Source organism: Salarias fasciatus, chromosome 16, assembly GCF_902148845.1.
Source record: "Salarias fasciatus chromosome 16, fSalaFa1.1, whole genome shotgun sequence".
In the NCBI taxonomy this organism is placed as follows: domain Eukaryota; kingdom Metazoa; phylum Chordata; class Actinopteri; order Blenniiformes; family Blenniidae; genus Salarias; species Salarias fasciatus.
The window spans coordinates 9,011,514-9,038,773 of NC_043760.1; the positions used below are offsets into that span (position 1 = coordinate 9,011,514).

Below are 27,260 nucleotides of genomic sequence, written 5' to 3' on the forward strand. Positions count from 1 at the left end.
AGTAAAAAAAAAAAAAAAAAAAATGTGGAGAAAAAAGGGAAACATGTATGACTGCTCTCCATGGTGCTGAACCCAAAGCTGAGCCTGTTCATACACTGATACCAAGCAATGGACCCACTTCTTTCCTGAGACCAGATGTGAGGATCCGGAGGGACCAGCATCTCCAAACCACACACTCAATTAGCCTGTGAAGGGAGACGGTCATGGTAAAATCATCAGCGCTTTGGATTATTGGAAATGTTTGTGGAATTCAATTACTTAGCAAGGCTGTACTCCATCTCCTCGGTGTAAGTTTGAGTGGGTTTTATAGCTCTCTTGAAATAATTAGCATAAAATCCCATGAATAATAAAATACAAGCAATCTATTGATCGTCTGCTACATTATAGGAATTTATGTCTGAATGACAGATACTAGCTGAATTTACAACCTCTTCATGGACTGTTTGCTTTTATTTCTGATGAAAACAAACTGTTCATAAGTCTGTTACAGACACAGACACACACACACACCCCTTTTTACTTTTCTGGGCCTCAGTATGTTTTGAAAAGCTTCCATGTCTGATGGTGTGCTCCTGCATGCTCCAAGTAGGAAATAAAGGCAGAAGATGTTGAGCTTGGTTGGTGGAAATGTTACAACTGCTTTAATAACTCTTTATTATGAGCTCCACAAATATGGCTCTACAGCCTGTCTGCACTGGCTCTACTGACGTTTTCATTTTATTTTGTTGCACAGAAAACTTTTTTTTTTTTCAAGAGGCTCTTACCTCTCAACTTGAGTGGGCAAAAATTGACATTAAAATTGCAAACTTCAGTAGTTTACCAGGCAAAATCTGTCACCTGCATGCTTCCTTTATCTGGTGCTGATAAATATTTAATTTTAAACCACAACTCAGAAAAAAAAAAAGCCTAAATAGGACAAAATAACAGACACTTAGAAGGCTGACATGGACGGAGGAGCTGTGTGGCTAACGCCGCTAAAACTGTCCGAACTGCTGAGAAAATGGATGAAAAAATGAAAGTAATCACAGTCAAACTGCTGAAAACAATCAAACATTAAAATGTTGTGTTTAAAAAGTTGTAGACGTGTTAAATATGTCCTTCCGGGGACTTTAGGCGTTGAAGCCAGCACGTGCATGTCAGTGCGACGGAAGCGAGCCTGTCAGAGGGGAGCGCGCGCGGGCTGAGGAAGTGTGCGGGGGCGCGCACGGACAGAGGCTTTAATAGGAGATGCGGGGACAGAGTGCGGGACAGAGCCGCAGGACGCCGCACCTGTCCGCACCTGTCCGCCCCGGTGTGCCTCTGGAGATGCCGGCGGACCGCTGACTCCCGCCCGGGTCGGCTCGTTTCAACTGGTGTCAGGAGTTTGACCGGCTCAGAGGACCGGAGGACTGGAGGGACGGAGCCCGGAGGGACGGAGCCCGGAGCACCCGCACAGCGACGCACCGAGGTCGGGCACACGGCAGGGGGAGGATGGGCTCCGCTTCGTCCTCCTACCGGGTCATCTACCTGGACGTGGACGGCAGGATTCAGAAGGTAAAACACACACACACACACACACACACACACACACACACACACACACACACACACACACACACACACAGATAAAAAGATAATAATGAGTCTTGAAGTGATATTCTGTCAGAGGTTATTGATAAGCTGACACAGTGGAGCAGTGGTTTGTTCTGTGGTGTCACATCAGGGAGGTTTGAACCTCTCTATGGGGGTTTCTGCTGTGTGTGTGTGTGTGTGTGTGTGTGTGTGTGTGTGTGTGTGTGTGTGTGTGTGTGTGTGTGTGTCTGATTAATGGCAAAGTGATTAGATTATACAGCATTTTCATCATCATCATCACCATCATCATGGATGGAGAGCCAGCTGCTTTCCAGTAATCCACAGAGGGGCTTTGTGGGATTGAGCTGGTTGTTTGGGTGATTTCGGCCACAGACCGGATGGGATTGAGTGCGGTGTGTTCACTGTCTCTGGTGTGTAAACAGTGAGTGGTGACAGTGTGAACACAGAGCAGTATTTCACAGCTGAGTTTGGATCCTTCTGAAGGCTGCAGAGCTGCCGGGTTAAAGAGTAACCTGAGTTCTCCATATACACCTCAGTGTGCACAACACATTGTTCCACACATTTGTTTCCACTCTTTCATTCAGAGAAACTACAGCTGATCTTTGAAACAGATATCTGGCCAATTCCGGTAAAAACTCATTTAAAAAAAGACAGTTTGAATGGACAGTTTATTTTACTTTAACATTCATTGTTGAAACCAAAATGCGTACATTTGCATTTACTGTCTTTAGAACAGTGCTGCCTTTGAGGGACCTGATGCAAATTTTGATTTTAGGCAAAATGGAAGCAGAAGTGGAAATAGTAAATGAACAAACACACCAACCACAAGAGCAAGTCGGCTTCTATGGATAAATAAATCTGTAGAGTAAACGTCGTATTGTTTTGGAAAGTTATGCCACCTTTTTCTCTCAAGATGTTTGAATTGTTTTGTTTTATTAAAAAAAAAAAAAATCCTAAATTCCACATGCTCTTGGGTGCCCTCTGGTGGTCACTGCGGGCCCTCTACACCCACCTGTTAGATATGCGTGTGCTTTAAAACTATTTTAGTCAAATATGAAACTGTTGAAGCATGATGTGATCATAAAGTGTGACTCTGTAAGATGTGATATTTTTATTCATGAATAAAAATATGAACGTTATTCAAAAATATTTTTGGGAAAATATATTTTAAAAAACCTTTCAAGTCTGTAAACGTAGTGCACATATGGCCCATGTCCAAAATGCCTTATATTTGGTGTAAAAACATCCCAGGTTGTACCTCCGTGTACAATCCATAGAGAGATCCCACCAGTCAAGGTCCCAGGTCAGCTCATCAAAGCTGAATCTGATTACACTTTGGTTTCAGAACAATTTTCAAACTGCGTCTGCAAAAGTGCATATTCTGAAAAATAATAATGTCCATCAACAGCAGTACTGTCAGAGCTGATCTGTGCCTCCGGTATTCACCGGGAGTTAGTCTGCAGGTTATATCCTCTGCCGCTGAAGGACTTTCATCCAGTTTCTCCGTGGGTTTACTGAGTTCACGGCCACAGAACTGTTGAGTCTGAAAAGCATTCACCACGAGGGCTGAACTCCCACTGCGGCCGGCAGATTGCCGTGACGTGAAACTGACGGTGTCAGTGTGAAAGAAGAGGACAGTCCACAGGTCTGCTGCCTCTTCACCACTTCACAAAATTCAACTCTGCACTGTACAAAGGTGGATATTCAGTGTGCATTACCTTGTTTGTTTCTGGTGGTTTTATCAGTTCCACATCTTCATTGCAACTCTTCAGTATTTTCTGTGCACATCGCAAAGCTTCAGCTAAAGCTGCATTCTGTCACTCGTAGAAAATGAACGGAACTGCTGTATTTCCTTCACTTGGATTTAATGCCGGTTATCTCACCAAGAGGATACTTTGGAGAATCAACATTTCTCAGCTGAAGTTACAGGCGGTTTGACTGTAGAGTCACATGTGGCTGCAAAGCTGCAGGTTACAGAGCTCTGGCGTTGGTACAAAACAAAGAACAAACACACACACACACACACACACACGTGAGGCAGAGTGTGAAGGGCGAAGAGAAGCGAGTCAGTTTGCCTCATAATTAGAAATGTTTGCACTGTGTGTCTGCAGTGTGAAGTAAGTAATAGAGTACAGCAGCTTGTTTACATAGCTGAGCCAGTGGAGGAGAGCGAGAGCGGCTAATCAAAGGTCAGATAGTGAGGTTTATGTCCCACTGACACTCTGCATTTATTGCCGAATGTCTCTTCTTTATTGAGTTCACACAGAGTTGTTTTCTTGTTTTAACCATGAGAGAGAGAAAAAGAAAGAGACAGAGAGAGGAATTTGTGAGTTTGTGTGTGGCTGTGAATCAGTGGGAGAGCAATAGCCTTAAAAAAACACTATTTCTACATCAGAAGGTTTCAGATTCGATTCCCCATCTGTCCACATGTCAAGGGTCCTTGAGCAAGACACTGAGGTCCAAACTGCTTCTAATGGACGCTCTGACCTCCTGAACTCCTGCACTGGTGTGTGTGTGTGTGTGTGTGTGTGTGTGTGTGTGTGTGTGTGTGTGTGTGTGTGTGTGTGTGTGTGTGTGTGTGTGTGTTCTCGTATTTCTATCCTTGTTGGGGCCAAATGTCCCCACAAGGATAGCAAAACGTGGAACGACGTGCCTTGTGGGGACCTTTTTCTGGTCCTAAGTAGGAGAAACAGTGTTTTCTTGACCATGTTGTTGTTACTGAAAAAAGTAAAAGTGCAAAAACATTTCTTTAGGGTTAGGCTTTGTTGTGGTGTGGGTTAGGGTTAGGGTAAGGGTCAGGGTTAGGGGCTAGACATGAATGGGAGTCAATGGACGGTCCCCACAAGGATAGAAATACGAGACTGTGTGTGTGTGTGTGTGTGTGTGTGTGTGTGTGTGTGTGTGTGTGTGTGAATAGCAGCTGTTAATGAGCATTATATGACATGGACATGAATTAAATCCATTTCAGTTCATTTTGCCACAGGAAGCAGTGTATATAATGCTGAATGAATTCTAATATGTTGAAATTGTACTCATCTTTCTTACTAGTTTTGAACTTTCTCGTGTCTTGTTGAAGAAATACTTGCAAGAATCCGGTCTTAGCAGCCAAACAAATAGGGAGCATTGGGAGTTTGTTTAGAGACGATCATGTCAGATCAAACTGGCCTGCTTGTGAGTTGATGTACATGTAGAGTTTATCTATGAACAGCTTTTATACAGCTGTCTGTCCAGCATGTTTTCATGTTAAGTGTGTCAGGATCAGGTCACATATTGTCAGTAATGGTGGACACTGTGGGTTTGTCCCAGGGGCTATAAAAAGCAGCAGGAAAGTAATTATAGTAAAGAAGGGTTTGTTAATGAATTCACTCCTGTCCTCTCTGAGGACTGGCGAGTATCTTTAATGCAGGATGAGATAATCACATTAAAATTCATCACTGCAGTGTGGATTCATTGCATATGCCGATTTCAGATCACGTAAGACACTTCACTGTTGCACCATCATTTCCATTCACGAGATGTGTCATTTCCATGTGTAATCCTATTTGAGGCTGATTGTTTCAGCCGTTGATGTGGAAACGGAACAGCGCTCGCCAGTCTCGTGTGTGTGTGTGTGTGCGTGTGCATGTGTGTGTGTCAGGGTGAAGTGAATGAAGCTGGGTAATATCTGTTTCAAGCTTCAAGCTCAGGAAACCAGTCCAGGCAGAGCCACAGTTGAGCACTGTGACTTTTAGGAAAATCTTCCAAACATGGAGGATTTACTGGTGAAGACGGGATATAAATAGCTGTGTGACTGTTAGTGATGGTGACCTCCGTCAGTCTGTCTGCTCCACCTGTGACAGGCTGACATGATCAGACGCACACACACACACACACACACACACACACACACACACACACACACACACACACACACACACACACACACTTTGTCTGGATTAATTGAGCTGTTTCTGGCCCCTAAAATGAGTTTAACACAGATGGATGTTCTGTATCACTCTATAATATTATTAGTATTCAAATGGACACCTTGATGGATCTAGTAAGTAAGTAAATATTCTATATAAAGTTTATTCATATAGTGTTTTTCACAGATAAAATCACAAAGCGCCATACAGTTACACATATCATAGACTTATCTGGTGAAAAATTCAGCTAAAAGCCTCCCTGAATAAAGGAGTGTTTAAGTCTTTTTTGAGGGAATCCACAGACTCGTCCGTAGGTATCTACAGGAGTAAGTGGTTCCAGAGTCTGGGGGCAACATCTTGGATGAGGACCCTCTTCTCTTCCAGTACTTCCACTTCTGTTGAATTAAATCAACCGGAACTCACTGCATTTGCAATTAAATCATAAAGAACTCGCTACATTTGCAATTCTCCTTTAGCTGGTTTCAGTTGTCACGAACGGCAGGCATGAAGATCCAGTAGGGTTTAGTTGTGTGTTCTGCCTCTCAGACCTCTTCATACAGTGACCTGCCGGACCCCACAGAGACCAGGATCCCTTTTTTCTCACTTTTTCTTGCTGAAAAAGTTCTGTAGTTATGACAGTTGATTCATCTTCTTCGGGGATCAGTTTAGGTTTATAGTTAGCTGGAGTCCCACTGGAGCCAGTTTGAGTTATTTGAAAAAATAAATGTTCCATCAGATTCCCTCTGTTCTCATTCAAATTCTTTGTATGATAAAATAGAGCTCCCCATTCCTCAGTGTGTATGACAATGATCAAACAGACTTGAATAAAAGAAGAACTTTACTCTTTACAATTTAAATTTAATAAAACAGTTGTTTTTTTGCAATGTTGTACAATATCCATCAACCAGCTTGATGATCACAGTCCTGAGTGGAGAAGTTGCGGCCCTTCACGTGTCCTCCTGAGACGTCCATAGTCCAGAAGACGTTACTCTCCTGTGATCGCAGTGATCAGGTCTGCTGATGTATCGGCGCACAACCACAACAGAGATGTATTTCTATATTTCTATATTTCTATCAGCAAAAGGATGGAAGCTGAAGTGAATCTGGAGCAGCGAGCGGATCTGTGTCGTGTGAATAATAACATCTGAAAGATGTCAAGAAAGATGTTTTCCCAGTGTGCTGATGGGTTAAAGAGTGTGATGTTGGGCGGTGTGGTGTTGTGGTGAAGTGAGTGGAGGGAGGTCGGCTGCTGCACCATCTGTTCAGAGAAAGCTGCTGAGCATTGGGATTGCACTGTTTGATTTATGGGGCCACGTAACAGCCACGTGCAAAATTGTTTAATCAAAACTGAAGCTTCACAGAACGAGTGTAGCCCCACCTAGTGGCGGTAAGGGGAATAACAGGCCATTTGAGGAATGCAACAAATGTACTTTTACATCTTTTAATGAGCTGCAGCAGCAATCAGGAAGCAGGATTAGGAACTCAAAAGTTCGACCATATAATCAGAACAGCAGGTGACTTACTTTTCAGAGTGATGCTGAGAAATTAATCCATGACGAAAAACCACGGTTGCCAGAGATTTATGGGGATACCTTTGTTCTTGGCTCTAAATCCGAGGTCCTACATCACATGATGGTCTTGAGATTAAAGACAGCCTTTGATAGAATTCTGACAGTGTTAGAAATCTGCTGCCGTAACCTCCGTTTACTAACTAACCGCACTGACTGACGGACTGATCAGACTCACACTTTTGCTGAACGACCATGGCAAAAGATGCTTTGCAGCAACAAGACAGCCTCTTTTCTGAGCCACAGCCATGTCTGCATTCTCTTCCTTTAACTTTTTTTTTGGATTCTTTTTGAAGCACATGAATGCAACAAGAGCGAGGGCTCTGTTCACATTTCACTAGTTTCTTTTCCTTGGTTGGTGGTGGTGCACGCTTAGGGCTTTTTATTCTTGCGCAATCACGTGGACACATGTACTTTTCAAGTTGTGCTTGTTTTCATCGTGCAATCCACACAGTTACAGGCAGTTAAAATCACACAGTGTAATGTGTAATGTGATTACTCACCATTTTTTGCTTCTTATATTCAACATAAATAGAAGGGGGGAGGGATTAAGTATGTGACTCATTCACTGATGGAGATTTGTTTTTTTTTTTTTATTGTGAGGGGTTAAAAGGATTACGGTCCTCAGTAATGAAGCCACTTCATCAGCAGGATGGACAAAAAGAGACAATTATTATTGAGAAAATATGCAGAGATCTCATCTTTGTAGTCGAGCATGGATTTGATGACAGTACGGAGATCAGGGACGGTTTCATGGCACCACCTCAGTCATGTGTGATGTTCTCTCTCAGGTGGTCTTCAGCAGATTCTGCAGCCCCTGTGACATTAAGGAGCTGTTCTGCACAGCACTGGGTGTACCAAGGTAACACACATGAACACACACACACACACACACACACACACACACACATGCATTAGATGGAGATTAATACTCTTGCTTTAGATTTTTAGTATTTACTGCAGATTGCAAATGAATATCAGCTTTTATTTGGCTCAGAACAATCACACAATGAAAAATTATAGTATTGTAAAAAAAACATAGTGTTCTGCTGATGCAGATGTTGTTGTTTTTTGTTTGTTAATCGGCAGATTCTGATGTTGTGCTGATATCATCCTGCATTCTCCAGCAACAAGCCTCTATTGTTCACAGGAACACCAATCTGTCCCTGCTGGATTCGTCCGGAGCCATGGTGTCCATCGACCCGACCATGCCGCACAACACAGAGAGGTAGTGCGTTTCCTCTGATTCACTCAACAATAACATTTTCCACATCCAGTGATCTCCTGTGAATCTGTGGCCCTGCTCTCTCTCGGTGTCAATTGCAGCTTTGTGTTAATTTACCTGCCAGGCTTTCAGAGGTGCAGGTCTGACTCAGTCTCCTCTGCTTCCCAGACTGCTCTGTTGAGTCCAGCATGCAGTCACGACATCACCTTTCCTGAAATAAACAAATCAAAGATTTTGCTGATTTAATTTCAGCGTGTATTTTCCCTAAGGAACGATGTGCTTCTTTCCTCACTAAATGAGTTTTCGTATATGAAATTACAAATGCAGCACGTTTCCTGTGACACCTGTCCAGCCTTTCTCATGTCCGCTCTTCTTCTCTGAGGTGGGATTTTGGTGTAACGACCTCACAGAAAAGGCGGTGATTGGTTGGTATAAAGCTCTGCTGCCACTGCTGAGGCATGTGTGCAAGAGGGGCAAGACGAGAAGGAATCCAAAAGACACAAGAGGCTGCGGGAGGACAGAGTGGGAGCAATCAAGACGACCCAGGATCACACAGGAGGAGAGAGGGGTTTAAATAGGGAACACACAGCAGCACAGGAGGGTGACGAGCACATGGGGAAAGATAGTTGACACAGAGATGGAGGAGGGGGAAACACAGCCATATTGAATACAGATACACACACACACACATGCGAAACAGATTAAAAATTACTTAGGTAAAGCATCACATGTGGCTCCAGAGCCACAGGTTGAACAACCCTGGGTTAAACTACCTCTGTGAGCTGCTGCATGACAAATACAACAGGTTGATCAATACATTCATTGTGCTGTAAGAAGCACATACCAACCAGAAAAGTCATCATTCGCTCAGGACTCGGTGTGTGGCGATGAACAAAGACCAAACTGACCTCAGAGCAGTTTCTGTCTTTTGTGAGGCCAAAGTGATTTTCCCTCAAAGCATATCCAGAAGCATTTCACCTTCAATATAGGGTGACGCTTAATAGCTTTATTCATGAGAGCTTTCACTGTGTCACATTTTCATGGACCCTGACGCCCCTGTTTGAGCTGCAGCGCGTCTGTTCTGTCGCTCATCTTGACAGAAATCCGTGGGTCATGTGTACAGATGGATGTGAGACAGTCAATATGATGTCAGCGGAGCATTGGTGATGTTCTCTTCTTCGCTTGGTTTTTGGTCTTCCTTTACTTTTCTGTCTGTGTGAGGTTCTTTTCAAGTGCATCTAAGCAAACAGGCACGGCTGTTTGAGAACAGAAATCCACTCAACTTCAGCACCTCTTCATCGAACTCAGTCTCACACACTGTCCGACTCACCAACCTCAAACTGTTTTTTACACCGTGTAAAAAGATAAGGTCTATCCAGAAAACACTCCCAAAAAATGTGGGGGTTTTTTTTGTCTCTTCTGGCTTTGTTCACAGAATTCTAACTTCACCCTGAATTTAAAGGAATAATAAAAGATTATAATATAGCTGCTTATAGTCCTTTATGGCAACGATAATGTAAGAACACCAAGGCCCACTTAAAAATAGTCAGATCTTGTAATTTATTCCAGAAACAGAATGCTTTGATATGAACATGGTCTAATGGTAATGAGCATTAATTAAGCTTCCTGATCCCAAAACACCTGTCATGGTCTGTAATTTCCCAGCATCCACTTCAGTCTTGAAGACACAGCTGCATGTTTCTCCAGTGGCTGTGATCAGAGAACCTCTTTCAGTCCAGTGTTAAAGTCCAACGAAAAATCAACTTGAACACCAAACAGATGAATATCTGTCAGATAAATGAAGAGTGACGCAGAATTTAACCAGCTGATTTATCAGTTTTCTTCATTTTGTTAGAGATATGTATCTGTGTGGATATTGTCATAACAAACTTCAAAAACTGGAGACTTTTATTTTCCTGACCACACTTTGGGAATTATTTTTTGGTGTTATTTGGACTGTGGAGTTCCAGGAGAACATCTACACATACACAAGAAGAATAATCTTAAGTCTGCACACAGAAGCCCGGCCTGGACTCAAACCGACGACCCCCTCATTGTGAGGTGGGATTGACGGCGTGTAACAAGAGCGTCTTTGGCCACGATCCTGTGAGATGAAGCAGAAACACTTGGTCCAACTTCTCCTAAAGCTGCTTGATGACCTTCAGAAAGTGGCAGTAGTTTCTCTGATTCACTGATCCAGTTATAGCATGCTGTGGCGCCCCCTGTAGGCCACGGTGCCCTTTGCATTTGCCAGCATTGCCCTGATGGGCCGGCCGGCTCTGGGCGGTGGCATTCGATTGGAGGAGAGTTTGAAATACAACATCAGTGTTTGACTTTTAATGGGTACAAAGAATAGAAAAATCTCTTTTTGAGGAACAAATATATTGTGAATAATCTTATATTTGGAAATAAACAAACAAAACAAAAAAAATCAGCATTTTAAAGTGTCTGAATGTTTTATCATAGTTGGAACAGTTTTAGTTTTGCGCTGTTCAGAGCCGCAGGTGTTTCACACTGGGAGAAAGACCGAGGTCAGGATTAATTCAGGATGTCCAGATTTCAGTTCCGTCTAGATCAAACCGTTCAGACCAGAGGACGGAGCTGTCAGGGTTCAATCTCCTGGACATGGTGAAATGTTGATGTTCTGGATTGTTCTGCGGTTCTCCTGAGCCCGAGGCTAATTGTGGGCTGTCTGCTTCCTTCTGCATGTGGTGAAAACGTTCCTCGTGTTTCTGTGTGTATGATCGTTCATTAGAGCCTCTTCCAGCTCTGACTCTGGTCAGACGTGCAGGGCTGTGCTGCTGTTTTATTCTCTCACAGAATCATGTTAGTTTCCATGGAGACAGAGATGCTTTCCTTCATCAGTATACCCACCGAAGGAGGAGGACGTGGCTCGCAGCTGCTAATGAGCAGGGGAAGAGTGGCGCTAAAGAGGATCTGTGATGTCTGGGTGGAAATGATGCTGAGAGTGTTTATCCTTTGGACTAAAGTGACTGAAGCTGTGTCAGGACAGCAGAACCGCTGGAGAATGAAACATCTGTCGCAGCCACACAGTCCTGCAGCACTACTGGAAGTGACTCAGGCCTAGCCGAGCACTACAGTCTGCCAGTGTGCTCGAAAAAGCGGCGAGAAGGCCGCGTTAATGGGTACGTGTGTGTGTGAGCTCGTTATCTTATCTTCAGTTTCAATCTGAACCTTTATTTGACAAACATCGCCTGACTGTTATCTTCCTTGTTAAATGTGTGTCAGTCTTCCTGCTCCAGTCAATAAATACCCGGTAGAGTTTATTGTGCACTTCAAACACGGATGAGAAAATACCTTCACAACATTTTGGACATGTCTGTCTCTAATGCATGTTCCGTGTGTGTGTGTGTTTTCTCTTAATCTCGAAGGTCACCTTATCGAGTAGTGCCATTGACCGGTGGGCAACTAGCAGGTGAGTTCCAGAGACCGCATCCGACACACACTCAGACAGAACCATGAGATTTTGAAAACGGCACATGGTCTTATCCAGAGTGTTGGCTTGGTGCGGTAGTGCATTGCTCCAGTGGAGTGACTGCATGTCAAGCTTTTCATTTTCAAGAACATTCAGACGAACAGCGCTGGTTTAGACGTCTCTTCATTTCACACAGCAGCCTTTCAAACCTGCTCTTTACTCCAGTACTGCTGTGGGAAGTTTAATCCAGCGCTGCTGCAGTACTCGAGTACTGCTCATATTGGTTGAAGACACCAGAGGCTTGATAAGGAGGTGAAGAGGAGCTGTAGGAGAGATAAGAAGGTGTTTGTGGATCATACACGTCGAGATGAAGAGCTGTGCTATATAAAGAATTTAAAGACTGGGAAGGCAGCAACGCTATTCAGAGACGACCGAGGCTGGAGGTGCTTCTTATGGACCTCTGCATCCAGATATGGAGGGAGGAGCAGGTTCCAGAGGAATGAAAGAAAGGTCTACTGGTCAAGCTGCCAAGCTGTCGGAGCCCCTGAAAATACAACTTTTTAAAAGTGCGCAAACTCCATCGACGTGGAAATGGAGGAAAGTGTAGACTGCAGAAACTCTGCTATGTTCATGCACACTGCGGTGGATTAAATAGCTCCCCTGCACATGTGCAAGTAGATGGACTAAAACAGCAATGTCCATATTCTCCTGGAACTTGGTAGTTTTATAGATGACAGTCACAGTAATAACACTCCAACTCGGGCGTCTGTTCAAACGAATATCTGTGTTCTCACTATTGTTCATAGCGTATTGTTCTCTGCATGCGTGTGTGTGTGTGTGTGTGTGTGTGTGTGTGTGTGTGTGTGTGTGTGTGTGTGTGTGTGGTTTCATTAAGGTTAACGTCTCTCCTTCAATGTGCCATAGCTGGAGTTTGCCTGTCTGTTCGCCGTGGCATTGAAGCGATACAAAGACTTGAATTGCTTGGTGACGTGTGATCTCATTGTTCGTACTCCTCATCCTCACTTCGGTTAGCGGCTGATGTTTTGCCTCCTCTCCACTGAAGCTCTGCTGCTTCGGTGTGATCCAGATGAACAATAAGTTCACACTGGGGTGTAAGATCAAATGTTTGTTTTGTTTTTTGCATTTTCTTTCTATGCCATTTCTACAGTGCTGAACGTAATTAATTAATTAATTAGTTGTGTAATAAAGGTCATGCGTGTGTGTGTGTGCGCGCGCGTGCACGGATTATGTACTCATGAAAAGTGAGGTGAAAGTGTCGTCCCTTGTGTTACAGTCTCTCCGAGCTGACAGTTTATTGTCTCTTGCGGCTTTGAACTTTGCTCTGGACATTATTTTCCTGAGCAGCTGCTTCCCCTTGACGGGAGAGAAGGAGCCGTTTCTCTCATTTGTAGACACTCTGATGGTGGGAGTGAAGGAAAGGACACTTTATTTTCCTCTTCTCACTTTTCTACCTCTGTCATCTGCTGCTTCGGTGATTAGCTTACATAACCTCTGTTTGTAACCACATCCATGTTACTGTGTGCGCGTGCGTGCGTGTGCATGCGTGTGTGTGTGTGTGTGTGTGTGTATCTAACAGCTTTGTGCTTGTTCTCTCCTCAGATAAAGAGGAACTCTTTCAGAATGTACTAACACAAGTTGCAGAGCAGTTTTCAAGGTAAGTCGACGGCCGAACCTTCTCGACGTGTTTCTGCTCATATCCTCAGTTCGATTTACTGCCTCAAACACCTTTTTTGAAAATTTTCTGATAAATTGTTTTTGGATCCTTCTTTTAAAAAAGGCTGCCTGTTTTAAATGGTTTAATTGTTGAAAATTATTTGTTACTTTGCTCCATGAAGCTTTCACCAAACTATACGGAAGAACACATTTTAGTATTTAATTTTATTATTTATTACATAAAGAATACAGATTTGTGTTTTTATATTACTTTATCATTAACAACATATTAATAATCAGTGCCATTTACACCCACCGGTCTATCTTTCTAATCGATTCTTATCTTCCAGTTGAAGGTCCAAATGTTTCATTTAAAGTAAAGAAAGGTTGAATAGTTGATTTATCGCACATTATGAACAGCGAGTCTGACAAGGTGACTTCAGTGTCGAGAGTCGAGCCGGAGTGTTGAACAGTTTGATCGAAATCAGGCAGTGGAATGAAGGCATAAACCGACGGATTTGCAGCGTTCAGCTGATTCATTCCTCCTACTCAAACTGTTTCCCTTCATTTTAGTACAAATTGCTACAAACACACAGCAACATTTCAAACGTTATTATCTTTTCTTTTTTGTTTTCAAAATCTGCACAAGATTAAGAAAAACGCAATAGTCAAATTTCAAAATTTTACAGTTTTAATGTAGGTGGAAAATCGACAAACGTCTTCTGTATTTCCAGCTTCTGCATCTTTGTAGTCATTTTAAACTTTTTCATTACTCATAACTCACTGAGTGTCAGCTGAGACATTTTTTGTCTTTGAGTGGTTTTAACATTCAGTTTATTTGACCTTAGACCTTCTGTCTGATGAAGGCCCAAATCATCAGAATCACCAGAGGAACATCTAAAGTAAAACGATTAACAGAGGTGTCCAGAGTAACACTGTTACACTGTTATTTACCAACCTCTGTCACTATTTAAGAAAATCTAAGTCGTGGAACCGTTCTTGATCTAGCAAGGTTTAATGGATCCTTTACAGAAATCTGAATAAAGATCTGCTCCAGACAGGTAATTACACTGACGCTTTGGATCTGAAGGACGGGGGTGTTATTCGCTTACAAGTGAATAAATACCACGGATAAAGCAAAAATGGACCTCATAGTGGTTTTCAAACAGTGAAGCGTGTCACTCCAGCCCGGGTTCGAGACCCCAGAAGTGGAGAAAGCCGCTCCACCTTTAAGCAGGAGCTAGATGAGCTACTTGATTGTAACTTTTACAACATGTCATCAAACCGGCAACATATTCAGACATAAGATTTTTATCGGCGCATCTTCAGGAGCCTCTCCTTCTGGGTCAGAATCTGGTTCAAACTGGTTGAATGTCAGCGTTCCTGTAAATCCACAGTAAACATTTAGCGCATGAGGCGTGGGCACGGCTCATTAGCATTCAGAGGTACAGACACAGTCCGTTCTCGGTAGAACTTGCTAGAGGGACGTTAAGCCTGACTGAAACTGTGGACCAAGGCTGGATTTGGGGAAATACGCTTTGATTACAGTGTTGTTGGACGTCCGACACCGATGTGAAATTGTTGACAAACTGTGTATTATGGAACCCTTTAGGTTGTAAAATTCCACCTGCACCAGAGCCGGAAAAGTTCCAGCTCCACATTTTGATCTCATTGAGCGAAAGGGTCCAGTGCACTATACTGCTTTCTGCAAATTTCATTTTTGAGTATTTAGAGAAAATGCAGAAACTCAGAGACTGTTAAAGGAGGGTTGATGGGACCGGAGCATGGAGGTGCTTTTCCTCTGCGATCGAGCTGCGTAGCAGCAGAACGGTTGAAGGTTAAACAACAGTGTCTCGTCTGTTTGTTGCCCTTGAAATGCAGCGTTGAGAATCTGTCACTCCTCTTCAAACATGTTCAGATCTTCTTCTTGTCTACTGGCTGTTCCTGTATCCATCCATCGACGGGGAGCTATTTGTTGAAACGACTTGCGAGATTTGTTGACGGTGTTTGGGAGATTTCTAAGGTAGATTGAGTATAAATCCAGTTTGATTTTAATGCCAGTGCTGCTTTGGGGGAGTTGTCTTAATGTGATTCTTCTGTGAGAAGAGTGGAATGCATGTTTCACTTCTTTCTCTTTGCCCTACAGCTCATGCTTTCCAAGCAGGGAAGTGCTGTTTTTTTTGTTTTTTTTTTCCCCCTGTTGTATTGTAGACGCCGACTTCCATTGCGATTGGTGCTGTAAACGGTACATAAAACTCTGCAGTTACGAGAGTGGATGAACCAGGCACTACTGAAAGAGACGGCTGCTCTGTAAAATGCGGTTCATTGGGATATTTCATCTTGATGGAAGTGAAGAAAAGTTCACGTTGTCCTCTGCAGCTGTCCTACTTTTCTCACATTGGAGATGTTCATGTTATGACAGATCTCTTTATTGTGCAGCTGAATTGTAGGTGCAATTAAAAATGACAAGAAATGTCCAAATAAAACATTTAAAAGCAAGCATAGAATATAAAGAATTGACTTGAACACTAAATTCCCTACATGGACAGTACAACCTTCATAACACGTCCACCCCACAGACTCAGCAGTCCTCCTGTTATTGTTTTATCCTACTGGACTGATTGTTCTCATTCATTTGATTAGATTAGTGAATTAATGGCTCGGCCATAAAAATCGTTCCATGGTCTATTAATCGTACCTCCGGGGGAATTAAAGGGGGGTGGCACTGGTGATCTTCAGGGTGCTCACAAGATGCAGCATGTGGAGAGCATCTGCAGCTCCTCCGTGAGACGAACACACCCAGCGTCCTTCACATGCCCACACAGACAGCTTCAGCCCGTCACAGACGGCACACCGGCCGCGAGCAGGGCTGGCTGCCGACAACACCTCCGAATAACACTGCGATCAAATCACACCGCAGCCCCGGGAAGAAGGGCTTCACGTGAGTGGAAATGTGGCGTCTGCACCCGACTGCAGAAGTGTTAAATCGCGTCATTTACTGCCAAAGCGACTCCAACATTCGTCACATCTGCTACGGCCAGGACATTTCAGCTGCAGCTGCACAATTTGGTCGGGATATGAAGCACATCAGGACGCACAAAAGATGTCACTGACACCCATACTCTAAACCCCACCGACTGAAACCCCTGTGACGAACTCCTCCTGAGGCAGCGGTCCGCAGCCTTTCTGACCAAACGAACCTTTTTTCATTCGCTTTACACCCATTCAAATTAAAGCAGAGCTGCAATACGTTTTTAACACAGCTGAAAAAAATTTCATGTGTAGTTTTGATACACGTACAAAAATTTGCAGACATGACGTTTCAGTGGCAGTTTGGGATGGGAAATGTTTCACTACGTTTTCAGCCGTTTCGCCTGTCTTTTAATGTTTAGCTTTTTTTGTAGACGATTTTTGACCTTTGAGCTTTTAACAGTCGTGGCTCACTTTTACACTTGCACAGTAGAACATGTTTCACCCTCATCCCTTCATTTTCAACCTTTTTTTTTGTTTTTAGTAATTTCTCAAATTTGTGATGGTTTAATCTATTTTTCTCATTTTAGTTATTTTTGAAGCCTTTTTCTCAAGAGATGTGGTGTAGAAATAAAATAAAATCAAGATAAAAAGTTCACGTCGGTATAATTTTCTGAAAGCTTCAACTGCCCACTACAGAAGGGCCAAAGAGCCACATGTGGCTCCAGAGCCACAGGTTGAACACCCCTGTCATCATCTTCTCATCTTGTGGAAACAATCTCAGTTTGTTGGATAAACAGTGGTTCCGAGGTATTTAGAGTTATTTTGACATTATGTAATAGAACATAATATGCTGTAAATTTCTCATCTTCATGATGCACAAACTCCACAAGACCGACAGGACTGTGAATGCATGAGGCTATGGTGCGCTGTTCAGTCATTGTATGTGATTAAAACTGGCTCAGAGACGAGTTATGGCACTGTTTTGGAATCCCCACGGCACAGAGTATCGTCATGACATATTGACGGGTTTATTGCAGATTACGTGGTGCGGCCCTGATCTCTCCTCTTCTGTCCGCAGAGCATTCAAGATCAATGAGCTGAAGACTGAGGTCACCAACCGTCTAGCCATGTTGGAGAAGAGAGTGGAGTGTAAGTCCATCCCCACCGCTGCAGCACACTGATCTCGGATCTGATGGTGCACCAATCGTTCAGTTTCAGAATAATCACGACTTTCATATCAACATTTAGGACCTTGACGTGATCAGAGTTTGTGAAATATCTTGTGGTAATAGTCCTAATTGTCAGCTAGAGATACAGTGTTTGCCTGGAAGTGACGTGTGCGAGTGTGTTTGTGTTCCCTGTGTTCTTGTCATGGTGTGTATGAATGGGGACGAACTGCATGGCTTACGTGCATGTTTGGTGAACTTGTGTCCCTCCACACTTTATGGGAACATGATTAGATAAGTTGTAGCTCCACACCTGAAGGCTGTTGACCTCGCGCCGTTATTAGTGCTTATTAAACATTGACCACATATTATTCCATTAGTGTCACAGTTACATCACCGCTGTCCTTTGCTTCTCCTCTGATCTTTGCCGCTGTACAGACATGGACTTTTATGAAGTGAGAGCACGAAGCGCTGCGAGCCCGTGGACCTGCTCCGCTGCTGCTCCGTGTCCTCAGAGGCCAAGCTGGCACTCGCTCTAGATGTGTAATTTGTTTTAAGATAAAAGCTATAAAATGCTATCAGATGTGTTTTGATAATAGACTCTGCTCTATGTCTGCCTTCTTTCTTTTTACAATATACACAGATCTGTGCGTGTGGTTTTTTTTTTTTGTATTGTAATAACAACAAGAACATTTAATCAGTGATTGTTCAGCAATCATTACATCCTTTCCAAGCTTTGCTCCAATTAAAGAGAACGTTCGGTCGTAATGTCGAAGCAACTGTGATTCAGCAGTCAAATAATCCTGTAATTATTAACAGGTTCGCTCCTGCCTTTAACCAGCAGGGAATCTTTATTGGACAAGATTAAAAAAACTCTCAGAGGAAGAATAATAATAAATCCAGAACCGAAAGCAGAAAAACACAAGAACCCACAAAACATCAGAGCAGCCTGTGAAGTGGAGCTCAGCGGACGGCTTTAGTAAGCTGATCCTCAGCTGCAGGTCCATCTGAAGAAAAGCAGCGCCTGTGAAGATCTTTCACATCTCAGCATGAAGGAGCTGCTCCTCTCACCTGCAGCCAGACGGGTTACACTGCTGCCTCAAATCCTCCATTTAACCAGGTGAAAGCCTCGTTGAGACAGAAAATCTCTTCTGCAAGAGGGACCTGGCTTAGCTGCAGCAGGCAGTTACAGCAACAAATACATTCACACATCAATACATTTGAAAGACCAAGTGGTTCAGGAGACGACCGCTCAAATTAAAGTGATGGGCGCTCGAGAATCAAAACAATCACAGAATGTCTGTCCAATTTGTTGCTACTCTATTTGTTGATGTATTAAAGGACTTTTTTAGGGAACAGAAAAGGGACAGGGTAATGTTCTGAGATGGATGAGCTTCCTGTCTCCCCATCTGGACGTAAACTCACATGTTGCCATGGTAACTGTGACAGAAGAGCTGTCCGTGTCTTCTGTTAGAGTTCGGCTCGCTGCGTCGCTTTTAACAGTCAAACACTGAACAGACCTTATTTACAACCACGTCACTGAATGTCAACATAACCACATGTAATTATCAGGATTAGAAGATCAGATGTATAATTACTACAAAAAAAAAAAAAAATGTGGCCAGATGGTTTGAGTTAAACAGGGCTGCCGTTCTTCTGTTTAGGTTTTTCATGTTGCAGCTCTGAGTCCATTCAAGTGAAATAACTTTGTCTTTCCCACAAACCAACAAATAATATATAAAAAAACAAAAAACTAAAATAATTTCCAAAGAAAAAAATCATTAGTCTGTAGGATGAATGTGTTTTTGCACACTCAAATAATCTGTATAAGATAATCTGTGGTGAGGAGTTTTTTTCAGCAGTGATTCTCCAGCTCCATCAGCTCCCTCTAGTGGTACATGGAGAAAAGCTTTTAATTGTTGTAACTAACAATCTGAGAATTACTACTCATTTTCTCTCAGTCCTTATGGCAGTTGTGTTCAGCCTGCAGCTCTGCAGCCCCATGTGGCTCCTCAGCTCCTCTGCAGCGGCTCCGTCAAGCTTTCAGATTATGGAATGCAAATAAACATTTTGTTTTCCTTTTTGCTTCATTTTTGCTCCACACTGGTTTTCAAAACTGGTCTAATCTCCTGGCTAAAAACAGCAAAAATGAAAACATCAAGAAAAAAAGGGGGGAAAAAATGCTAATATGTCGCAAACAGCTAAATGGGAAACACATGAAAGAAGAGGAACAATGCTAAAAATGGCCACAAAAGTTAAAAAGGTAATGAAGTATATCTAATTTAAATTTAAACCTCAGTTTTTGTATGCATAGCTTTTCTTTTTCTTTTTTTTTTTGTTAAGATATTTGTTTTCTTAATTATCATGTTTTACAGCTGCAGACAAGTGCTATGTGGTAGAAAATCCTGAAAACAGTTCTTTTGGTCATATAGCTTGCACTGGTCACGCGCCAGTTTCGTAATAATACCACACCATGTATCTATATTTCATGCATGTTCATGTATCATGTCACTATATTTAAAAAGAAATAGGCCTTTTGTGTACATGGATCTTAGATTTTTGAGTTCAGCTTATGAAAAATGGGAGTAAAAACTAGTGTTTATATTATTGTAGTTCCTGATGCTTAAGTACAAAACGTCACTTATTTAAATATTTATTTCAGAAGTGCAGCAAAACACAATTTAGAGCCGTTATAAGTCTGTTCTTGCACATCTAGCAGTGGACTGTATGATACAATCTTAAGTTCATATTGTGGAGTTTCCGCTGATTTCTTGATGAACAGTGTTGTGCTGCTTTGTTTTGTGGCAGCTGTCTGAGCTGTTTCCTGTCCGAGGTTTCAAACTCTGCAAATGAAAATGTCTGTGAGCATCCTGAGCACTCTCGTGTTTGAGCACGTTGAGTTGCCTCATGGCGACGGACTTTCTCCGCACTGCACAGTGACTTCACACAAGCATGCAGATTACTTGGATACCTGGCTGCTATAGCAACACCGTGGCGCCCACACACATCTCCATCCTGTCATCACTTCGGTCACCATGGTCACCTTTTCTGATGGAAACTGGAGAGCTGTTGTGTTTGAGGAGGCAGAGGTGGATTTATAAAAGCAGAGCAAGACACACACACACACACACACACACACACACGGAAGCAGATCTATTATATACACTGTAGATGACGCCTGCGTGAATGCTCAATGTTAAAAATGTGTTCAGATCACAATAGAGTTCAGGACAATAGAATGATTCTGTCATTAACATGTTTGAAGAGGAGTTGCTGCTGCTGCTGTTGTTGCCGTTGTTGTGGTTAGAGGTATCTCCTCAGCTTCGACTTTTATTATGGACTTTAATTTATGATAAAATCTTAAAACCTTTTTTCTGAATCTTTGGTCTTCTTTTCCTCTCAGTATGACTTAGTGACGGATCAGCTCTCGTGGTGTGATTTCTTGTCCTTTTTTTTTTTTTATCCAGATGCATTTACAGATTTACTTCACTGATAAGTTTGGTAACATCCTACAGGAATACATCTGACTCCTCCGTGTCACTTTTCATTTGTGCTTGTGGATGCTCAGAGTTCTATCGAGAACATAAGCAATACTGCAGCAAACCCTCATCGAAATGCTCCTGCTGGTGTGTGATGTCTTCAGTTGAAGAACCACAAATCCTAAGCATAATGAAAGTGCAATTTATTTATACAAGCATGCAGCTTGAGGTCTAAATTTGAACGCTCCAGCCTACAAATATCAGGCCGTTTTAAAGTCTTCAGACCCCGACTGCCCTCTTATCTGCATGGACGTGGCTGTGGAAGCAGACATGGACTCGGGTCCATCTTCTGCACTGATTAATGACGTTCAGAGAGTCACGGTCCTGGATCTGATCCCACCGTAGTGAGAGGGGATAATGTGGTCCTTTGACGGAGCTTTCCCTGCTCCTGCTGTAGCATCGGCGTTTTCTGCCAGAGCAAGATGGTTCCAATCACCAAGACTTTAAGATTCTGATTAAGTTTTATTTATAGAACACAAGTGATATTTTATGATATTTTAATCTCATCACATTTTATCTTTCAACTCTGTGTCTGCTGAGAAGAAAAATCCAACCGTCTCGATCGTCCATTGACCTTTGGCTAAGCCCCTCCTCCCCTTAGCTTTACAGTGAACATCATTGTTCATCAGCTCTGACGGTTCTTCACGGAGCTGAGAACGTGTGTCCGAGTCCAGGCAGTTGGTAGCCGAATGCTACTGGTTGCTTTTTGCATTTGGGGGCGGGGCTTGGCCGAAGTCAACTGTCAATGCCGTTTGTGCAGGATTGTCACTCGTCACTGTTGGTGTATGTTCAAAGAGAGATAAGCTCCCGAGATAAGCTTGTCGACAAGAAAATCAAGTGACTTCACATCTGCAATAAAATTATCACTGTAATATCAGAAGAGTGGAGGCACGCTCCTGTCTCGTGTTTGTTTTGATGATCTGATGAGCTGAGATACGATCAATCATATCGTAAACTCTCTGGAGAACATGCAAATGATGTTGCCAACTATGACTGAGTCATCTCAGGCACCAAATGAAAGAGACGGGCCGTCTGATTGGCCGCGTCTCACATCTTGTCACTAGGAACGGGATGATTTGAAGCTGCCACCATCTAACCGGGTTTGTTTTGTTTTCGTTTTTGTTTTTTTCAATTTTCACAGTGGAGGGCATGAAGGTGGTGGAGATTGAGAAATGTCGCAACGACATCAAGAAGCTTCGCGAGGAGATGGTGTCCAGGAACAACAGGTGACAGGTCACAGACACAATTCATCTTTCCTTGATGGCTCCTGAACTGTCCCATAAACACCACGGATTCAGCAGATAATGCAGAAAAAAACACTTAAGGCTAAATTGAGGGACGCTGAGATGGTTCGTGGGATACTTTCTGCTGAACTCAATAAAGACGAGACGATCTGCAGTGTCATTGAGATATAAAGCTCACTGACCTTTGATTAGCCGCTCTCTCTCCTCTATTAGTTCAGCTACGTAAACACTTTACTCTGTTACTTATTTCACGCTGAAGATGCAGAATTATGGCGTCGACTCTGCAGCTCCCCTGCCATGATGAAGAGATCAAAAGAAGAAACAGGCCAATAAAATGGATAAAAAAGATAGATCTCCTCAAAATGAGAGAAGTTACAATCAAAACAAAATGACAAAAACATCTAATTACATACAATAAAAATTAAAATCCACAATATAATTGGAGTTTTTAAATCCTTCAGAGCTATTTAAAGACAAGCTGTGAAAGCTTTAGAAATTCTTTGTGCTCATTTATGACCAGAGACAGAAACAAACCTCAGAATGATTCCTCATCTTGCAAGTTTTATCACTCCTTAGAATTTCCTGTGATAAATATCTACAAGTGCTCGAAACAGTTTCTTTATTTCTGAGATAATCTTTAAGTATGAGAAACAGAAATGTATTTATTTTTTATTTTTTGAAGCCTCAAGTGTTTCCTTTTTTTCTTTTCAGCAATTTCCTGGAAGACAATAAGAAGCTGACTCCTCGTAGAGACGTTCCTTCCTATCCTAAGGTGAGACCCTCTTATCTGATCCAGTACACGTGCACACAATGCATGCTTTTATAACAGCTGCAAGCTACAACGCAGACTTGAGGAAAAAATGAGCTTCAACCCTCGTCTCCCATCTGTCTTCATGAGGGAACATTAAATCACTGGCGAACTAGATCGACGAGTTGATGGAAGTGATCAGCTTCACTGAGATATTGCTGCACTCTGATTTCACTGCGATGTGACCATCGCCGGTTTTCAGACAGTCTGGGCTGATCAGGATTGCACCCAGGCTAATCGCTCGTTAATAACTCATTAGCCATGTGACATTAGCCATGCTGCCCAGACACTGAGCTGATCGCTGTTGGTCTCAGTTCTCCCCCCACCATCATCGCGACTGTTTATGTTCCTGCTGTATTTTAGCATTGTACTCTATTAATTATACTCTGTGTGGAACAATGCTGTAACAGGATTTAATTCATAAGGTATTTTCTATTCTATTCTACTCCACTCTCTGTGCCCTCTCTGCCCTCTGTCCTCTCTCTGCCCTCCCTGCGATGGTCCAAATCAGTACCATCTATCTAAGGAGACCGTAGAAGCTCTCAGACTCCCTGCGTTCGATGCCTGGCAGTGGGAACCCAATGAGGTGAGAGTCATTCAGTCTTTTCTTTGTATTTATTGAGCTCCAGCACCAGACAAAACACACTGAGACTCGTTCAGCTTAAAGCGGCTGTGCAGGCCGGCTTGATCCAGTGATTCAGCGATAACAATCCAAACGTTTCAGCTAAAGAGAGTGTTTCTGTCAATTTACAAGCATTTCTACAAAATACTGCAAGTTTTTGTGCAAAATACAATGAAATACCCCCCTCCTGCTCTGTTCCTCCAGATGCTGACCTGTCTGGAACACATGTACCACGACCTGCGGTTGGTCAAAGACTTCAACATCAACCCCATCACGCTCAAGAGATGGCTGGTGAGACGCCGGACACAAATCTCAGTCACAACAACTGAACTGGTTCCTTCGGAGGAAACATTCAGGTTCCTTCTTCTGTTGCGAAGATTTCTGTGGCTGAAAGTGGTTTTCTCTCTCTCTTTTTCTGTAGCTGTGCATTCATGACAACTACAGGAACAATCCCTTCCACAACTTCCGCCACTGCTTCTGTGTCACTCAGATGATGTACAGCATGATCTGCCTGTGCAACCTACAGGTAATCCCGCGGTTTCTGATTCAAACTGTAGTCTTCAGTGACATTCAGCATCCACCGTGCTCCTCCGTATTCCGTCACGTTTCCCACAGCCCAACACACATGCACACAACCTCACACACATGCACGCTGAGAAAACCTGCAGTGAAAGAGACGAGCGAGAGCTCCTGGGAGTGAAGCATGAAGGATGAAGAGGAGCAGGAAGAGTCTTCCCTCTGTCTGTTGTCAGGGACAACCTTTCGCTGGAGATGTGATTATCACAGGCCTTAATGACTAATTACGAAACATCTGGAGATGCTGTTTACTAACAACTACACACGCGCACATGCACGTGCACACCCACTCACTTAACTGTTCTCCCCCGACCCTCTGGAAGAAGATGTCGGGTATTAAGAACCGGAACAAACCGCCTGAGGCCCACATGCTGTGAAAGTCTTCACCGCAGCCTCAACCATGTTTCACAGTGAAAACTGTTTTTTTCAGTTTCGCTTCTTTAGTGACAATAACTGCGATTCTGATTCTGATGCAGTTATTAAATGATCTGTGTGTCTGTCTGCAGGAGAAGTTCACTCAGGTGGACATCCTAATCCTCATGACTGCTGCTGTGTGTCATGACCTCGATCACCCTGGGTTCAATAACACGTAAGATGGACAGCATGTCTTCTTTCTGTCTCTGCTCCTTCACTCCATGTCTGCTCCTTTAAAAATTAATTTCCTTATCCTGGGAATCTTTTCCGTCCTCCGATCTCATGTCACTCTACATCTGTCCTCATGAGCGTTTGCCTCTCTTATACCTGTCCTGACCTTCACTCCTCCCTCTCTCTCTGTCTCTCCCTCCTCCAGGTATCAGGTGAATGCCAGGACCGAGCTGGCCGTTCGCTACAACGACATCTCCCCTCTGGAGAACCATCACTGTGCCGTGGCCTTCCAGATCTTCTCCCAGCCAGACTGCAACATCTTCGCCAACTTCGATCCTGAGGCCTTCAAGCAGATCAGACAGGTGGGTCCTGCCTGAGGACGAGAACTGAAAGCTTGTTGTTGTTGTGGATCAGGTGTACGGAGGACAATACATCCACCTGGAGGTCTTTACAGTGATATCATTCCCACGCCAGGAACCAATATGTTTTCTTCTCTTTCTTCTTGGTGTCAAAGACACTGATCACTGTACAAGAGTTTCATTTCATGACTGACTCAGACGACACACACTGGGAGGAGGAACACACACACTCAGCCCTCCTCAGCTTGTCTGCTCTGTGTTTCCGTCACAGGGAACCATCACGCTGATCCTGGCCACGGACATGGCGCGACATGGAGAGATCCTCGACTCCTTCAAGCAGAAAGTGGACAGCTTCGACTACTCAGACGAGGAGCACGTCACCTGTGTGAGCGCGCCTCACTGAACACACACTTCATGCCGTCCTCAACTGTTCTCAAATGCAGACGCCACACACTCACACGATTGGATGCTTTTACGCAGAAATGGTCAGCACCCCACTGATCTGAAGTGTGTGATGTGTGCTGGTTTGCAGCTGAAGATGGTTCTCATCAAGTGCTGTGACATTTCCAACGAGGTGCGTCCCATGGAGGTGGCCGAGCCCTGGGTGGACTGTCTGCTGGAGGAGTACTTCATGCAGGTGGGCATCACAACCTGCCTTCTGCACACAAGCCTGGAGCAGCTGTTATTCAAACCACTGTGTGTGTGTGTGTGTCAGAGTGACAGAGAGAAGTGTGAGGGTCTTCCCGTGGCTCCGTTCATGGACAGAGAAAAGGTCACGAAGCCCACCGCCCAGATCGGCTTCATCAAATTCGTCCTCATCCCCATGTTTGAAACTGTGATGAAGGTAAGGACACACTTTCCTGCCCCGATGTGTAAAAACCGAGCTCTGTGTGTGTGTGTGTGTGTGTGTGTGTGTGTGTGTGTGTGTCGAGGGACCGATTCCTTCAAGATCAAAGGTGTGAGCTTTCACAGATGCCCTGCTCACTGTTCATCTGTCTGCTGACTTCACACACAGCGACTTCTGGGTTCACAGAGATAATCGAGTCTGTGTGTGTGTGTGTGTGTGTGTGTGTGTGTGTGTGTGTGTGTGTGTGTGTGTGTGTGTGTGCACCAGCTGTTCCCACAGATCGAAGAGGCGATGGTGCAGCCGCTCCGAGAGTCAAGAGACCGATACGAGGAGCTCAAGCAGATCGACGACGCCATGAATGAGGTTGGGAGAGTTTCCGCGCGCGAGTGAATAAATCCAGACGTGCTCCTCGGCGCAGACGCTCGGTAACGGGCGTGTTTTCGCTCCCCTCAGGTGCAGAAGAAGAAGAGCGAAAACTTGACCATGGGAGGGAAGAAGAAGTAAAGGGTTTGGAAAAGGTGGGACTGAACGGCTGCGCCGGCAGGCGGCGAGGTTCACGGAGCAGATTCCACAGCGTTCCTGATGAATGGTGTGTGTGTTTCAGTGGAAGTAGAGTCAGAGTGAAGCACTGTGACCACAGAGGGAGCCGGAGTGGCGCTCCACCCTCCGAGAGCCGGCAGAGAACCTGCGCAGTGTGTTCTGTAGATTTCCAGGGCGTCGCAGGACAAAGGCGTTGTGTGTTTTGAGGCGGCGTTACAGACCACTGAAGGTCTCCGTGACCACACAAGACAATCCAAAGTCTTCATCAGGGATTTCAGCATTTGTACCGCACAGTCAACAATATTTGGATTTGTACCTTGAAACGGTTTTTTTCCTTTTTTTTTTTTTTTGTTTAAATTTTTAGTGTGTGGGTTTTTTACAAATTGTACAGATTTTTAGTCACGTTTGTTCTTTCCTACAAAAAAAAATTAAAGAGATTACTTTAATTACCAAACTCCTGGACTCACCTCTTTCCTTGTTCAGTGCAGAATACAGAGCGAGTGTGTTTACAGCCGCAGACTGAGCCTTCAGAGCAGTGAGGACCTGAGGCTCTGCTGCTGGTTTTCATCAGGACCAGTAGAGATTCAGTGGGATCCTGAACAGACGATACTGTACACCGCT

The 27,260-nt window shown here is 43.7% G+C and overlaps 1 protein-coding gene across 1 annotated transcript; it reads left to right on the top strand.

Moving 5' to 3' along the window:
* The first annotated feature begins 1,431 nt into the window (after positions 1-1,431).
* Positions 1,432-27,061, top strand: pde9aa (phosphodiesterase 9aa). The gene is made up of 19 exons (XM_030112568.1): positions 1,432-1,533; positions 7,837-7,907; positions 8,196-8,273; positions 11,663-11,706; positions 13,327-13,381; positions 17,432-17,502; positions 22,200-22,284; positions 23,014-23,074; positions 23,622-23,696; positions 23,937-24,023; positions 24,154-24,258; positions 24,815-24,897; positions 25,099-25,255; positions 25,524-25,637; positions 25,785-25,889; positions 25,968-26,096; positions 26,367-26,462; positions 26,553-26,617; positions 26,704-27,061. The coding sequence occupies exons 1-18, from the start codon at positions 1,471-1,473 to the stop codon at positions 26,601-26,603; spliced, it is 1,530 nt and encodes a 509-aa protein (XP_029968428.1). The 5' UTR covers positions 1,432-1,470; the 3' UTR covers positions 26,604-26,617; positions 26,704-27,061.
* Positions 27,062-27,260: the final 199 nt, after the last annotated feature.

Coding starts and splice junctions, on each gene's coding strand:
- pde9aa (XM_030112568.1), top strand. CDS start 1,471: ATGGGCTCCGCTTCGTCCTCCTACCGGGTCATCTACCTGGACGTGGAC. Junction 22,285..23,013: donor ATGGTGTCCAGGAACAACAG/GTGACAGGTCAC, acceptor TTTTCTTTTCAG/CAATTTCCTGGAAGACAATA. Junction 23,075..23,621: donor ACGTTCCTTCCTATCCTAAG/GTGAGACCCTCT, acceptor GGTCCAAATCAG/TACCATCTATCTAAGGAGAC.